Source organism: Loxodonta africana, chromosome 19 (genome assembly GCF_030014295.1).
Source record: "Loxodonta africana isolate mLoxAfr1 chromosome 19, mLoxAfr1.hap2, whole genome shotgun sequence".
Classification (NCBI taxonomy): Eukaryota; Metazoa; Chordata; class Mammalia; order Proboscidea; family Elephantidae; genus Loxodonta; species Loxodonta africana.
This window is the reverse complement of record NC_087360.1, coordinates 31,464,893-31,480,543: the sequence shown is the minus strand read 5'-3', so window position 1 is coordinate 31,480,543 and position 15,651 is coordinate 31,464,893. Positions and strand designations below refer to the sequence as shown.

At 48.2% G+C, this 15,651-nt stretch overlaps 1 protein-coding gene across 4 annotated transcripts in view; it reads left to right on the top strand.

The window, feature by feature from the left end:
- Positions 1–15,651, top strand: part of KIAA1671 (KIAA1671 ortholog) — a 181,322-nt gene that overhangs the window by 49,523 nt on the left and 116,148 nt on the right. The window contains exon 1 of one of the 4 annotated variants that reach the window (XM_064272531.1): positions 1,552–3,790. The exons of 2 other annotated variants lie outside the window; for them this stretch is intronic. Coding sequence is in view for 1 of the 2 variants with exons in the window: in XM_064272532.1 (XP_064128602.1) it covers positions 3,740–3,790 (51 nt within the window). In the remaining variant the exon portion in view is untranslated. Of the gene's footprint in view, positions 1–1,551; positions 3,791–15,651 lie in introns of those variants that run through there. One more of the 4 variants, XM_064272532.1, reaches the window with a different exon arrangement.

The following is a 15,651-nucleotide window of genomic DNA, read 5'->3' as shown; positions in this document are numbered from 1 at the left end:
GGTCAGCTGCTCCTTGGGACCATCTCTGAGTGGGAGATTGATGGGTCGGGGCCTGTTTGGGGTCCAATTCTTTGATTTTTCTTTCTATTCTTGGCACCCCTGCCCTGTCTCTGTCATCGTCTCTCTGGCTCCCTGCCCATCCCCCCCGCACCCAGCTTTCCCCCCAACTGTGCTCTGTTCTCTTTGTCCCCAACCGCCTCTCGGGCCATCTGTCCCGTGTACTTTCTCTGGGTTCATTTCTTTTCCTCTCTGTGTCTCTCTCCATCTTGGCTTTTTTTTTTTTTTTTTTGCTAGATATGTTTCATTCTCAGTGACCGTTCTTCCCTTCCTCCCCTGCCCCCCTTTCCTCTCCTCTCCCCACCCCCTCTCTCTTCTCTACCTCTCTGTTTCGCCTTTTCTCATTTCTCCCTCTGTCTTGTTTTCCTCCATCCGTATTTCCTGAATCCATGTGCCCCTTACCCCTTCATTCTCATACTTTCCTCCTCACCTGTTCCTTTTCCCTTTCGGTCTTCTCTCTCTTTGCCTCCACCTGCCCGTCTCTCCCTGAGTGACTCTCTTCGTCCCTCAATCTTGCCCTGTCTTTATCATCCTCTCTACCCCTTCCAGTCTGTTTCCTTCTCAGTCCTCCTTCTCTGGCCAATGAGAGACTGAATAGTTAACCCTCAGCAGCCTCCGCACCCACAGTGGTCTCTGTCAGATAAGGAAAGAGTCAGGAAGGCACCAGCGGGCTCCTGTCTGCAGGAGCCAGGTAGGAAACTGTTGCTTATGTTATCTTGGTGGCTGCTGACAGTATATCAATCAGTATGTCAGTCAACAGGGGCCACATTTCCCTCTGTTCTGTTAGCCCCCCAGTTATCAGGGCCTACCTCCAAGGCTTCATGTCATCCAGTCAGTCAGCAAGGACCAATACCCCAGCTATATAGTCAGTCAGTGAGGAGGACCCAGCCCTCCTACTGTATTACCAGCCAACTTGTAGGGCCCAACCCCCTGATTGTGTTTTCAGTCAGTCAGCAGGGATGAAACCTCCAGCTGAACTGTCAGTCATTCGGTAGGACTCAACCTTCTGGCTGTATCATCAACTGGGACTATCCTCTAACTGTACCATTAGCCTAACTGGAGCAGGGCCCAACCTTCCAGCTGTACTATCAGTCAGTCAGAGATCAAGGCCCAGTCTTCTGGCTGTACTGCCAGTCAGTCTCCAAACAGGGCCCAACCTTCAAGCTGTACTGTCAGTCAGTCAACAAGTAGGGCCTGACCTTCTAACTGTACTGTCAGCCAGCCAGCCAGCCAGCCAGCCAGCCAGCCAGCCAGCCAGCCAGCCAGTCAGTCAGTCATTCAGTCAGGGATCAGGGCCTGACCTTCCTTCTGTACTGTCGGCCAGTCACCAAACAGGGCATGACCTTCTGACTGTACTGTTAGTCAATCAGTGAGCAGGGCCTGACCTTCTAACTGTACTATTAGGAATCAGCGCCTGACCTTCCAGCTGAACTGTCAGTCAGTGAGCAGGGCCTGACCTCCTGACTGTGCTCTTAGTCAGTCAGTCAGGAATGAGGGCCCTATCCTCCAATGATACTGTCAGTCAGTGAGCAGGGCCTGACCTTCTAATTATACTTTTAATACTGTTAGTCAGGGAACAGGGCCTGGCCTTCTGACTGTACTGTCAGTCAGTCAGTGAGCAGGGCCTGACCTTCCAGCTGTATTGTTAGTCAGCCAGCCAGCAAGACCCCTGGCTGTACCATCAGCTGTGCAGTCAGCTGCACCATCACCTGGGACCAACCTCCCCAACTCACTGTCAGTCAGTCGGTGAACAGCTGACTGATCCAATGCTGGCCGGATGTGGGGCCTTGAGCATCAATGAAGCATAGCCTGTTTTTGAAGAGCTTTGAAGTTCACCCCGTGGTTTCCTCAGCTGCTGAGCTCAGTTCTCCCCCACTGTTGTTTGAGTGGGTTTCCTGTTTGCTGTTCTACCCTGAGTTGGGTGGTGGGGCTCAAGCGTGCAGCACAGATGGACCCAGATGTCTGGGTGGTAAAACTGAGAGGGCAGAGCTGCAGGCTGGGAAGTGGGAGCCCAGCTCTGAGCCCTTGCATCCCTGCTAAGTCCTTGCTTCCCTCCCTCTCAGCCTCACTTCTCCCTTCTCAGAAGGGGAAAAGACCCTGCCTGAGCACCAAATCAGGCTCTCATTTATTGAGCACTCACTGAGTCTCTGAGTCATCACCTTAACTTACATGGAGGAGGTACTGAGTAAGGGGCTCTGGGATCTGACAGGCCTCGGTTTGAATCACTACCTCACTGTTTAGTACCTGGGTTACCTTGCGTAACTCACCTTGCCTCTCTGAACTTCAGTTTCCTCATCTGGACAGTAGAACTGATAATACCTTCCCCATGATATTATTATGACAACTAAACTAGATGTTTGAGTATTATTTCCAACTTGTCAAATGCTCAAACCCCTAAAACGTAAGGATAACATCTTATTTTACTGAAGGGGCAACTGAGGTTCAGAGAGGTGGAGCAACTTGCTAAGGTCATGTTCATTTGAAGGAAACATCCAAGAAAGATTGCCTTGGGTTGGCATTAGGTGTGCTGTAATTTTCATTTTTAGACTCTGAAATTTATGCCATACAACTGGCAGATGATGGCTCTTTCTCTCCTCTCCTCCCTAATCCTTCTCCTCCTGCCCTCTGCTGCCCACAGGAGTTGGAGAAACTAGTACTCATGGTTAGAAGGCCTGAGTTCCAACCTTGGCTCAGTTACCAACTTGCTGTGTGACCTTAGCCAAGTCACTTGTCCTCTCTGGCCTTGGCTTCTCCCTCTATAAAATGAGGAAAAACAAGTCAGCACTGCTCAGAAGCTTAGCTGAGGTTGGAAGGAATGTGACTGATATCAGGAGGAGCTGTGTAAACCCATGGCATCCTGAGTGAATTTATTTCCTTTCTCTGTCAGGACTGGTGGGGCCTCCCTCTTGTTGCGTGGTTTGGGGGCGGGACCACACACACTCATACACGCCACAAACACACTACCACCCGTACACTCACACACACTTGTATGCGTATGCACACTCACGCTAACACGCACACACAGTTGCATACGTACACCCTTCCACCCACGTGGTCACACATACACAATTCACATTGACACACACTAATGCATACACAGTTCTCTGCACTTGCGTCTACACATGCACACAGCCAATCGCATGTACACACATACTCATGCCTACAGTCTCACACATACCACACATAGACACACACACCACCCACGCTGACACTAGCACACACACAGTCGTACATGAATACATACACACATCCATCACACACACACACACACACACACACACACACACTCGCACTTACACTTTGGTTCCAGGCTTCCTCTTCGCCCTTCCTGCCACACACCCGAAAAGCCCTCTGTGCCCAGAGTAGCCTTCACCTGGCGCCCAGCGGGGGCTGAGGGTCCAGGTAACTCGGTGGGCTCAGCAGGAGCAGCCCCTGGACCTGCCTGACTGGACTAGCCGCTTGCGATGCTCCCTGGGGCTCACGTGACCAAGCAGCAGCTTCTCTGGCTCCAAAGCAGCTGTGACCATCAACAGGCCGTCCGCTGGCTGTCAGCCGACTTCTGAATGATTCATGCAGCTGTGAACTTGACTCCCTGTGACAAGCGGTGCGGGAAGAGCCGCCCCCTCCAGGGGAGGACTGGCAGCGTGTACAGTGCTGGTGGCATAACCCCCGGCTGCCAGCCATGGAGTATTATTACTGCCCCAGCTTGCTGAAACTCTTGCAGTACCTCTGGGTGAGTGCGGGCACCTGAACTTGTATTTCCTTCTTTTTCTTCTCCTTCCTCATCATGCCAAGTTTGCTGTTTGCGCTGTTTGGCTCTGCTGGGCTAGCAGTGTCTCTAGTTTCCCTAAGAAATGGTGGTTGTTACAAGGAGGAGGGAGTGTTGAGAAAGGGATTCAGGGACCTTGGTTGGGAGGCAGAAGTTTGTAGAAAAAGTGTGGAGTCCTGAAGCGTAATGAAGACAGAGTGTCCCAGATACTGGTCACAACTGGGGACACTTCCGGTCCTCAGGGAAAGAAGAAAAACAAGGACGATGTTAGCATTTCAGAAAGCAAAATTTCTTTGATTTAAGGGACAATTCTTTCTTCTGGAATTAGATGCTTCTTGCCTTTTTTGGATGTCTAAAAATGTCCTTTCTTTTATGAAGTGAAAATTAGAGTCGATTCTATTTTTCTTTGAACGAACTTTTTAAACCAAATTAAAAAGTTGGAATCCTCACATCGCGTTCCCTCCTCCATTTAGCAGAGAGAGGGAGGAAAAAGAAAACTTTGCCTGGTGAAATGCCAAAGCCGGGGAACCCACGCAGAAGGGCTTTGTGAGGTGTAACGTGATTTGCAGATCTTCTTTTGACTCCTGGCTCTGAGGCTGACCTGCCGTGTGTTCTTAGGCAAGTTGCTTCCCCTCTCTGGCCTGTTTCCTTAGCTGTGAAACTCAGGTGTGGGCGTAGATGACTGTGGGTCATGTGAAATACATCAAGTTTCTGTGAACAGAGATGCTTAGTCGTACAATCACATGTGGGTCTTGAAGTTTTCCAGAACATTTGCCATTGGGTGGAGAATGCCCAGAAGGCAAAATCTTGGGAAATATTATATTTCCCCCTGCTGAATGTTTGCAAATACTTCAGATGCCTTCTCACCCAGGGAACTTTCCGGAGCTCCTAAAAATACAACTTTAGGAAACATTGTCCTTTAGTTTCTTTTCCCCCAGCACCCTCTCTCTCCCGAGTCTTCTGGAGCAGTTGGAAAACAGGAGACCCCTCCTGGTTCATGTCCTTTGATTACTGACATTTGGGTATTTTCATATTATAAATGTAACAGTTATGGTTTTACTTTAGCTTTGTGTTCGTGGTTACAGAAATAATACATGGACGTGGTAGAAAACTGGGAAAATCCAGAAAAACACGAAGAATAAGTTACCAGTGACTGTTGGAGTAGGTCCCTGGGTGGTATAAATGGTTTACGCTCGACTGCTATCCTAAAGATTGGCGGTTTGAACCCAGCCAGCAGTGCCAAGGGAGGAAAGTCCTGGCCATCTGCTTCTGTAAAGACAACAGCCAGGAAAACCCTATGGAGCAGTTCTACTTTGTAATGCATGGGGTTGCCCATGAGTCAGAATTGACTTGATGGCAATGGGTTTTTTGTTAGTTTGTTTTTATCATCATTATTATCTTTGAATCCTGCCGTCCGCAGCGTCCTGATGGCGTTGATGCACCAGCTGTGTGTCAGGCTCTGGGCTCAGTGCTGGGGACTGGGGGTGCAAGGATGACAAAGATACAGTCCACATCCTCCAGGAACTCAGAGCTTGGTGTACGTGCTGGGCACGTCAACGAAGGGCTACGATCATACGTTCGTTCAACAAACATTTGTTGTGGCTGTTGGGTGCCGTTGAGTTGATTCTGACTCATAGTGAACCCATGTGATGGAGTAGAACTGCCCCATAGGGTTTTCTAGGCTGCAGTCTTTATGGAAGCAGATCACCAGGCCTTCCTCCCAATGAACTGCTGAGTGGGTTCAAACCACCAACCTACCAGTTAGCAGCGAAACGCTTACAGTAAGTGTTGCACCACCAGGGCTCCTTTAACAAACACTTACGGAGCAGCAATTCTGAGCTAGTGTCAGATACTCAGAATACAGGGGTGAGCAAGACACACATGGTCCCCTGGCCTTGTGACACTTACAGTCCAGCAAGACACAGACCCTGCACAAGGCAATGGAACAGAGACCATGTGTGCTGTGGTGGGGGTGTGTACATTGCTACAGGAGATGGGATCTCATCCAGGGTGGCAGAGGGGTCCAGGAGACCCACCCCAAGTAAGCTGCACCCTGAAGGATAAGTAGGAGCCAGCAAGTGATGCTAGGGCAAGGGCCCAGGGGAAGATGTGCCAGGCAGAGGGGACAGCATGTGCAGGGATCTGGGGTGGGGTGAAGAAGAGTAACAGCACAGGACATGTCTCTGGTGGCTTCAAGGAACTTTCATAAACTCAGCCTGGCCAGGAGTGAGATGGAAGGGTGGAGGATGCTCTTAGCCTCCTGGGGGCAGCTTTGCAGGTGCATAGAGACACTTCTTACCCAGCTTTGCCCCGTGTGACCTCGGGAAGTCTCTCCCTCTCTAAGCCTTGGTTTCCCCATCTGGACAGGACGAGTTGGGATGAGGCGGGCTAGAAGATCTTTCCCAGACTTGATGCTGAGAGATTTCCACTTGGCCACCCAGCCTCTTGTGGGTGACCACATCCCAGAGTATCAGGGAGCCAAGCGGCTTGCCGCTGGCTTTGCAAGTGACCCACAAGTCCTCTGCCCCTCCAAGTGTAACAAACACGTGTTAACAGGACCAGGGGCTGGAATTAGCCCTTGTGTCTGGAACGTTAAGCTGGAAACCCTTGCTTGTTAAATCAGGTTCCTTTCTGGTTCAAACCCTTGCTGAGAATTTACATTTCTGACAAGTTCCCAGGCAGAAGGGACCAGTTCTGAGAACCCCTAGTAGAGCAGCGGTTCTCAAAACTTATTACACGTAAGAATCACCTGGGGATCTTGTTAAAATGTAGATTCTGATTCAGTACATCTGGGGTGGAAATGAAAATTCTCAGCAGAGGTTCGAACCAGAACGAACCGGTTTGAAGCCCTGTGTTAAACTCGTGAGGAAGCTTGGGAATGTGGAAAAACTATAAGCTTTGGACCTGGATTGTGATGAAGCCGTGTGTCCTTGAACAGACCACTTCACCTTCCTGAACCTCAGCTTCCTCATTTGCGGGTTGGGGCAAAGCTATCTTAGTGTCTTAGGACTGCCGTAGCAAAAGACCACCAACGGGGTGGCTTATAAGAGCAGAAATGTTATATCTCACGGTTCTGGAGCCTGGGTGTCCAAATGAACTTGTCAGCTGGATCTCTAGGGGAGGAAATCTGTAGAAGAGGATCCTGTTCTTGTCTCTCTCAGCTGTTCCTTGGTTTGTAGATGTATTTTTACGTGGTTCTCCTTCCTGTGTCTCCCTGTGTCTCTTCACCTCTTTTATAAGGACATCTCTGTGATTGGATTAGGATCCACCCTACCCCAGTATGACCTCATGTTCACTTAACTGATAACATCTTTAAAGACCCTATTTCCAAGTAGGGTCACTTTCACAGGTAGCAGGGGTTCGGACTTTAAAATACTTTTTTGGAGGATACAATTTAATCTGTAGTAGTCTGTCCTTTGCCCCCTCCCCCCAAATCCATGCCCTTCCCACATGCAAAAATCTTAACCCATTCCAGCATGAACTTTAAGTCTAAAATCTCATTAAAAAAAAAAAAATTTATTGTGCTTTAAGTGAAAGTTTACAAATCAAGTCAGACTCTCATACAAAAATTTATAAACAGCTTGCTATATACTCCTAATTTCTCTCCCCCTAATGAGACAGCACACTCCTTCCCTCCACTCTCTCTTTTCGTGTCCATTCGGCCAGCTTCTGACCCTCTCCAGCCTCCCATCTCCCCTCCAGATAGGAGATACCAACATAGTCTCATGTGTCTACTTGATCCAAGAAGCTCATTCTTCACCAGTATAGTTTTCTATCCCATAGTCCAGTCCAATCCCTGTCTGAAGGGTTGGCTTTGGGAATGGTTCCTGTCTTGGACTAACAGAAGGTCTGGGGACTATGACCTCCAGGGTCATTCTAGTCTCAGTCAGACCATTAAGTCTGGTCTTTTTACGAGAATTTGGGGTCTGCATCCCACTGTTCTCCTGCTCCCTCAGGGGTTCTCTCTTGTGTTCCCTGTCAGAGCAGTCTTCAGTTGTAGCCAGGCACCATCTAGTTCTTCTGGTCTCAGATAATATAGTCTCTGCTTTATGTGGCCCTTTCTGCCTCTTGGGCTCATAATTACTTTGTGTCTTTGGTGTTCTTCATTCTCCTTTGCTCCAGGTGGGTTGAGACCAGTTGATGCATCTTAGGTGGCCGCTTGCTGCGTAAAATCTCATCTTTTAAATCATCTAAATCAGGTATAGGTGAGTCTCTGGGCATGGTCCATCCTGGAGCAGTCTTTGGATCAGCATGGCTCTCTCCTTATTTCTCTCAGATCTGTGTTTAATGTCACTTCTTCAGTGAAGTCCTGCCTGACCACTCTGTCTAAACCAGTCCCCCCAACCCCCGCCACCTCCAACATTCCTTGTCACATTACCATAATTTTTTTTTTTTTTTTTAACAAATGTTTTGTTTTGGAATACTTTCAGATTTTCAAAAAAGTTGCAGAAATAGTAGAGAGAGTTTCTGGATACCCTTCATCCAGCTTCCCCCAATGTTAGCATTTTACCATAACTGGTACGTTTGTCCAGTGTAAGAAATTAACATTGATACATTAGTATTAACTACTACTGTTAATCTGAGTTGTGCTGTCGACTCTGACTCATGATAACCTCTTTCATGTCTGAGTAGAACTGTGCTGCATAGGGTTTCAGGGGCTGATTTTTTTTTGAAAGTAAGTTGCCAGGCCTTTCTTTCCAGGCATCTCTGGGTAGACTCGAACCTCCAACCTTTCAGTTATCAGCTGAATGCGTTAACTGTTTGCACTTCCCAGGGACTCCTACTCTTAACTAAATTTTATTCCAGTAGTTCTCCTTCCAAGGTGATTGTACTCTCAGGGGAACATTTGGCAATTTCTGAAGACATGTTTGGTTGTCACAGCTGATGGGGTGGGGAGGGTGGGGTGCTTTTGCATCTAGTGGGGAGAGGCCAGGGATGCTGCTAAACATCCTACAGTGCATAGCACAGTACCCACCACCATCACAACAAAGAACGATCCAACCCCAAATGTCAGTAATGCTGAGGTTGAGAAACCCTGCTTTATTCAGATTTCACCGGATTTTCCACGGATATCCATTTTCTCTTCCACCGTCCAACCCAGAATCCCACATTGTATTTTGCTTCTCTTCCTTCTCTGGGTGGGGAGGGGCCTCACCAACTGCTCGCTGACGGAATGAATGAATACATGCGTGCCTGTATGCTGGACACCCACATTTTGTGTGCCCAGTGATGGCACCAACATCTGCCCACATCGTTGAGGGACACTTTGTAAACATGGTATTTAATGGCTCCTTAGTATCCCCCTTGTCTTCAGCTGGGATTTATTAGCCCTGTGCTTGGATACTTGGGTTGCTTCCAGGCATCCACTGTTATGCATAACTTGGTAAGAAATGTCCTTGGCCTGAAATCTTCAGTCCCATTTCAGGTTACTTCCTAAATCAACTTCTGAGAAGTGGGGCTAGGCGTAGGCCGCAGCAGGTTTTGGTAAAGTCGTCATTTGTTGGTGGGATGTGGGTGGCTTCCTCTTGGTGGCCTGAGCCCTCCAGGAAGGTGCTGTTCTATTCTGGTGTGGGGGGAGGAACCACCCTCGCCATCAAGCCCTGTGTCTGGTCAAGCATCAGGTGGGAAGTGGGAGCAGGCGATTCAGTTTCTGTTTTAAGTCATTAGTAATTGTAGCTGATGGCTGCTGCTGCCGCCACGGCTGTTTTGAAAAGTTACTTAATCTCCTTTGTTTCTAAGATAACCCAGCCAGACTGTTTCAAGGCTCCTGGCCTTGTTGGGGCATTGGCATCAAGTTGGTTGTTTGTGGTTGTCAATTGCAACAATTAGTAATAATAATAACAACAGCCCCACCACCACCACATCATTCCCACTGAGTGTTTACAACATCCTGGACCTGTGCTAAGTGATTGTCACAGGTGTTTCCTTGTATCATCACAAGAACCTATGGGTAGATTATCCCCATTTTGCAGTTGGGAAAATTGAGGCCCAGAGGTTAAGTAGCTAGGAAGTGTCTGAGCCTGTATTTGAACCTGGGTCTTCCTCTGTATCATCCTAACTACTTCGTTAAGTCTGATCTTCTCATTTCTCAGATGGGGAAACTGAGGCCCACATGGTTGAGGCCAGCCTGCAGGAAAGCTTTTTATTTATGTAAAGCATCTCATGGGGGAGGATTATGGGAGGATGTTTCACTAGACCAAGCTGGGCTCTAGAGGAAGAGAGCCCTGGCCTGAAATATCCCAGCTCGACTTCTTCACCGCTCTGAGCCTCAGTTTTCCCATCTATAAATGGGGGTGGGGGACAGTGGGAGAGCAGTAAGCCCTGCCTTACAGGACTGTGCTGCAGATTAGGTAAGATAAGAGGAGTTCGTGTCCTTGGTACAGGGCTGGGCTCAGAGTGAGTGATTAGTGTCTAGATTTTTGAGCAGACTCTGGTATAATGGCAGAGATGACTCCCTCCACCCCCTACCCCGTCTTTCCCAGGCTCCGCATTAGGCAGCCTTTTCAGTCTGCTTGACCAACATGTGGCTTCCTCTGTACTGCGTCACTCACAGCCAAGGGGGTTGCCCAGAGCATAGTGGGGAGCTGCTGGGGTGTCATAAATATATCCAGTGGCTTTGAAGCCAAGGTGACCTACGGGGTCTGTGACCTGGCAGGGGCTTCTGACAGCTACTTCCGGAAAATGGCACCTGACACAGAGACGGGGACGCAGCACTGTCTCCCTGTGCTGTTGGTTGCATGTCCTTCCAATAAAAAAGGAAAACCAAACCCGTTCCCATCGAGTCGATTGCAACTCATAGTGACCCCATAAAACTGCCCCATAGGGTTTCCAAGGAGCGGCTGGTAGATTCCAGCTGCCAGCCTTTTGTTTAGCAGCTGAACACTTTAACTACTGCACCACCAGGGCTCCACGTGCCCCTCCCCTACCCCTTTCAGATGATTTCTTGCCCAGATCTGTGGTTCAAGGAGCTTGTTCTCCATTGAATGGTGGGGAAAGCCACTCCATGTTTCAAGTGTCTCTAAGCTTTGTCTCCCCACATTCACCTCTATGCCAGATCTTTGATGGACATATCCAAACTTGGTTAGTTTGGCTCTCCCTCCGCCGGGCTTTCTTGCTACTTCTTTACTTAGCTGTTATAGCCAACTCTGAGTGCCATCACCTCCATGAATAATGTTTTTGTTGCTGCTGGGTGCCATCAAGTCAATTCTGGCAGATAGCAACCCCACGTGACAGAGTAGAACTGCCCCACAGGGTTTGCTAGGCTGTTGTCTTTACAGGAACGGAAAGCCAGGTCTTTCTCCTGCAGAGCTCCTCGGTGGGGTGGGACCATCAACCTTTTGATTAGCAGCTGAGCACTTAGCTGTTGCACCACCAAGGCTCCTGTGAAGAATAATTATAGTAATAAAACAACGACATGCATTTATTTCCTCATACTTGAAGCACTTCAACATGTGACATCTCAATAAAGCCTCCTAACAACCCCGAGGAGGTAGATATTCCTATTCTCATTTTACAGATGAAAAAAAAAATTTTTTTTGAGGTGCGAAGAAATTAGGTAACTCCCTGATGTTAAATAGATTTGAACTTGGGAAGTCAGACTCTAGAGCTAATAGGTTTGATTCTTGCATCCATCAAGGCAGGAAGGCCTTCTTGCTCATGCTGAAAGCCCAGTCCCTGCACAGGGATTGGCACATAGTAGCTGCTCAATGAACATGAGTTGACTGACAGCCCAAGTGTGTGGAAGGCTGTGGTGGGACATCAACGGCTATGAACTTGAGCATGGTAACAAGTACTCAGACAATCTCCGTGAACAATTGTGGTGGCTGTTAACAGTACTATTACCAGCTCCAGAAGCTCAGATCATGACGGCTTTAGCTTGTGCTAAGGGTCTGGCCTGGCTTTGCGATGCCTGTGGTCAAAATAGAAGAACAGGTTATTTTTGTGCAGCTTGAGTTGGGCCTGAGGTTGGGGCCACGGGATGGTTTGTGTCGTGTGAGGTTTGCATCCGATTCAAGGTGTGGAGGCCATTTTAGACTTGGTCGCAGAGTGAAGAACAGCCTTGGAGGCTAGCTCTCCTGGCTTCTACCCATACTGGACCACTTAGGAACAGAGCGGGGGGCCTCAACAAACCTCTTAACCTTTTAGAAACTCAGTTTTGCCATCTGTCATCGTTGTTAGTTGTCATTGAAGTCGATTTTGACTCTTGGCATCCCCACATGTGCAGAGTAGAACTGTCCCATAGAGTTTCCAAGGCTGGGACCTTTCAGAAGCAGATTGCCAGGCCTGTCTTCCAAGGCACCTCTGGGTGAGTTCGAACTTCCAACCTTTTAGCTAGTCATTGAGCCCTGAACTGTTTGCGCCACCATCTGTGGAGTGGGAACAATGATAAGATCACCTTTGTGGGGCATCCTGAGGACTCAGTGAGGCAATGCAAGCAAAGCCAGGCACATAGTAGGTGCTGAATAAGTGTAAGCCAATGACACCAGTACTAGACACCCAGTGGGTCCTCGATTTAGTCTAGTTACACCCATGTCCCCAGCCCTATTCTAAGTGCTTGGGATACATCAGTGAACAAGACAGTCAATGATCCTGGCCTCGAGGGCTGCCATTCTAACTGAGGGTTCAAGTGATAAACATGGACAAGATAAATAAGAACATTGTATGTTAGAAGGAGCTCTGATGGCACAACAGTTAAATGCTTGGCTGCTAACCGAAAGGTTAACAGTTCAATCCCACCTAGCAGCTCTGTGGAAGAAAGACCTGGTGATCTGCCCTTGTAAAGACTGCAGCATAGAAAACCCTATGGAGCAGTTCTGCTCTGTCACATGGGGTCGCTATGAATTGTAATAGACTTGACAGCACCTAACAACAACATAGTACCTTTGGGTGGGGAGTATTATGTAATGAAGGAAAGGAAGCAGGTAAGGGGGCTCAGGGAGGCTTGGAAGGGTGGGGCCAAGGGGGCTCCCCAAGAAGGTGACATCTGAACAGAGACTTTGAAGAAGGGAGGAAGTAGCCAGGGATTTGGGGAAGAGAAGGGACAGCCAGTGCAAAGGCCCTGAGGTCTGAGTGTCTACAGACATGTTTGCAGAAGAGGAAGGGGGCTGAGGTGGTGGGAGCAGAGTGGGTGAGGGAGTGGGGTAGGAGGTGAGATTGGGGAGGTGACAGGACCTGAGCAGGCATCACCTTTGGGCCACCTGAAGGACCTTGGCTTGTACTCTGAGGGTGCCGGTGCCATGGAGGGTTTGAGCAGGAGTGACACTACTGGACGTGGGTTTTGAATAGACCCCTCTGGCCAATGTGTGGGGAACAGACTTAAGCAGACAAAAGCAGAATCAGGGACCAATGAGGAGTTACTGTAGTTGCCCAGGTGGCTCAGACCTGGGAGCAGAGGAGGTGGTAAGAAGTGAGCAGGTTCTGTATCTGCTTTGAAGGTCAAGCCCCAGGATTTACTGAAGTAGGGGAATGACACTGGAGTTTTTGGCCTGACAGCTGAAGGATGGAGCTGCCATCGACTCCCATTAGGAAAACGGTAGGGGGAGGCTTTGGAGGGGAAAATCGGTATTCAGTTTTGGACTTGAGTTTGAAATGTCTGTTAAACACCCGGTGTCAACATAAATTCCTCACCCCTTTCCGTGCCCAAGCACAGTTATTTCTGCCGTTCCTATGTCCAAGGGTTGGTGAGATGCTCTGGTAGGAATTTTAAAGGGCCTTTCCTGGGTGGCATAAATGCTTTGCATTTGACTACTAACCTAAAGATTGGCAGTTGGAACCCACCCAGCAGCAATGCAGAAGAAAGGCCTGGCAATGTACTTCCATTAAAATCACAGCCAAGAAAACCCTGTGGAGCAGCTCTACTGTATAACGCATGGGGCCACCATGAGTTGGTATCGACTCCATGGCGATGGGTTTGATCTTTTGGTTTTCCACAAGCATTAAAACCCCAGGCCCTTGACCAAAGATTCTTTAGCCCCTTAAATATTTCTCAGGATTTCTGAGCCCCCAGGAAGAGCCATCCAATGCCTCTGAAGCATAGGCTGGCTCTGCTGATATTTACTGAAAGGTTTGTGAGAATTCAGCTGGACCAAGACCAGCTCCCCTTGGCACATCCCTCGCTGTGTTAATTCCGAATTCTATCAGCCTGTTATGATCCCTCCCAGCAGGACCACTGCCCCGGGAGCTAGTCTGCAGGGTCCCTGAAAATCTGAAATATATTTCTTCCTTCCAAAAAAGGAGACGAGAACGATGGGATGCTGATGATTCCTTAGGCCTGGAGGGCCACTCCCTGGTCCTTAGTGGGCCCTGGCCACTCTCCCATGCCACTGAGAACTTAGTGCTGAACCTTGCTCTCAAACAGCCATCTTTCAGGCTAGCAACCCTTGCAGCCCCCAAGGAGTTGTTGCCGGGTTTCAGTCATTCCAGGGCTTGGAGCAGTCAGAAGGGACATGCCAATCCTGTGGCTATTGAAAGGAACAATAAATACGGGGTATGGGCTGTGGGAGGGCGTATGCATGAGCAAAGCACTGTTCTGGGGATCAGGAGGCTGGGGCACAATTACTGTGTGACCCTGAGGCAGTTGTTTGGCCCCTCTGGCCCTCAGTTTCCCCATTGGTAAAATGAAAGATCAGACTGGATTCTCTTTAAGTTTTCTTCCTATTCCAGGGATGCCATAGGGAGTGGAGCTTTGGGGTTAGATAGGAAAAAAAAAAAAAAGATAGACCTGGGTTCAAATCCAGACTGCCACTTCCCTGCTGCGTGACCTTGAAGAAGTGCCTTCATGTCTCTCAACTTCAGTTTCCTCATCTGTAAGATGGGGACTTTGTCAGCATCTTACTGTGGGGATCACCTGGTACAGAGTAGGTATTTAATAAATGGAAGCTGGTATCTTTTTTTTTTTTTTTAATCCCTTTCGAAGGGTATCATCTGAACCTACATACTACATGTTGCTGGCTACCTCCCTGGCAGAATGATTTTCAGATTGAGCCACTGGAGGGCGCCCTGTTTTAACAAATCACTTTGATTTACGAAACTAGCTGCAGTAGAGTTGATTCCAACTCATGGCGACTCCATGTGTGTCAGAGTACAACTGTGTTCCATAGGGTTTTTGGTGACTTTTCGCAAGTAGATTGCCAGGCCTTCCTTCCGAGGTGCCTGTAGGTGGGCTCGAACCTTCTGTGTTTTGGTTAGCAGCTGAGAGTGTCAAACATTGACACCACCCAGGGACTCCATTTGGTTTAATAATATATCGATATTTATATTAACCACATTTATATTAATAAAACACAAACATATGCATGTTAACATATATTGTAGTTGTATTCATGCAAGGATGATGATAATATACAGTCATGCGTTGCTTACCATCCATGATGTGTTCTGTGAAATAGAGCTTTATGTGGTTTGGATGTTGTATGAATACCATATTATACACAGGCGGTCCCTGGATTATAAGCAAGTTCCATTCCCAACTCTGCCTTTCAGTTGAATTTGTATGTAAGTTGGAACAGTTAGGTATGGTTTGTGTATAATGTCAGTTAGTCAAATGTTTGTCTCAGTATATAGCATGTATACCCACTCCTCACTTATTGATATGGTTGTGTTCCAAAGACCAGGTCATTACGTGAAAATCGGCATTTTATGAAAGTGGAGGATGATCACATCAAATCACAAAATATTATGTGGGAGATATATGTCCCTGTGGATCTGAGAGGCAGGAAATGTAGGTGGTTACAGTATGTCCCACTGGTCATGAAAGGGCTACTGTCAGATGTACATTGTTAATAGAGGGTAGATTTTTTGCTCTTGTCATAAATGCGAAATGTCGA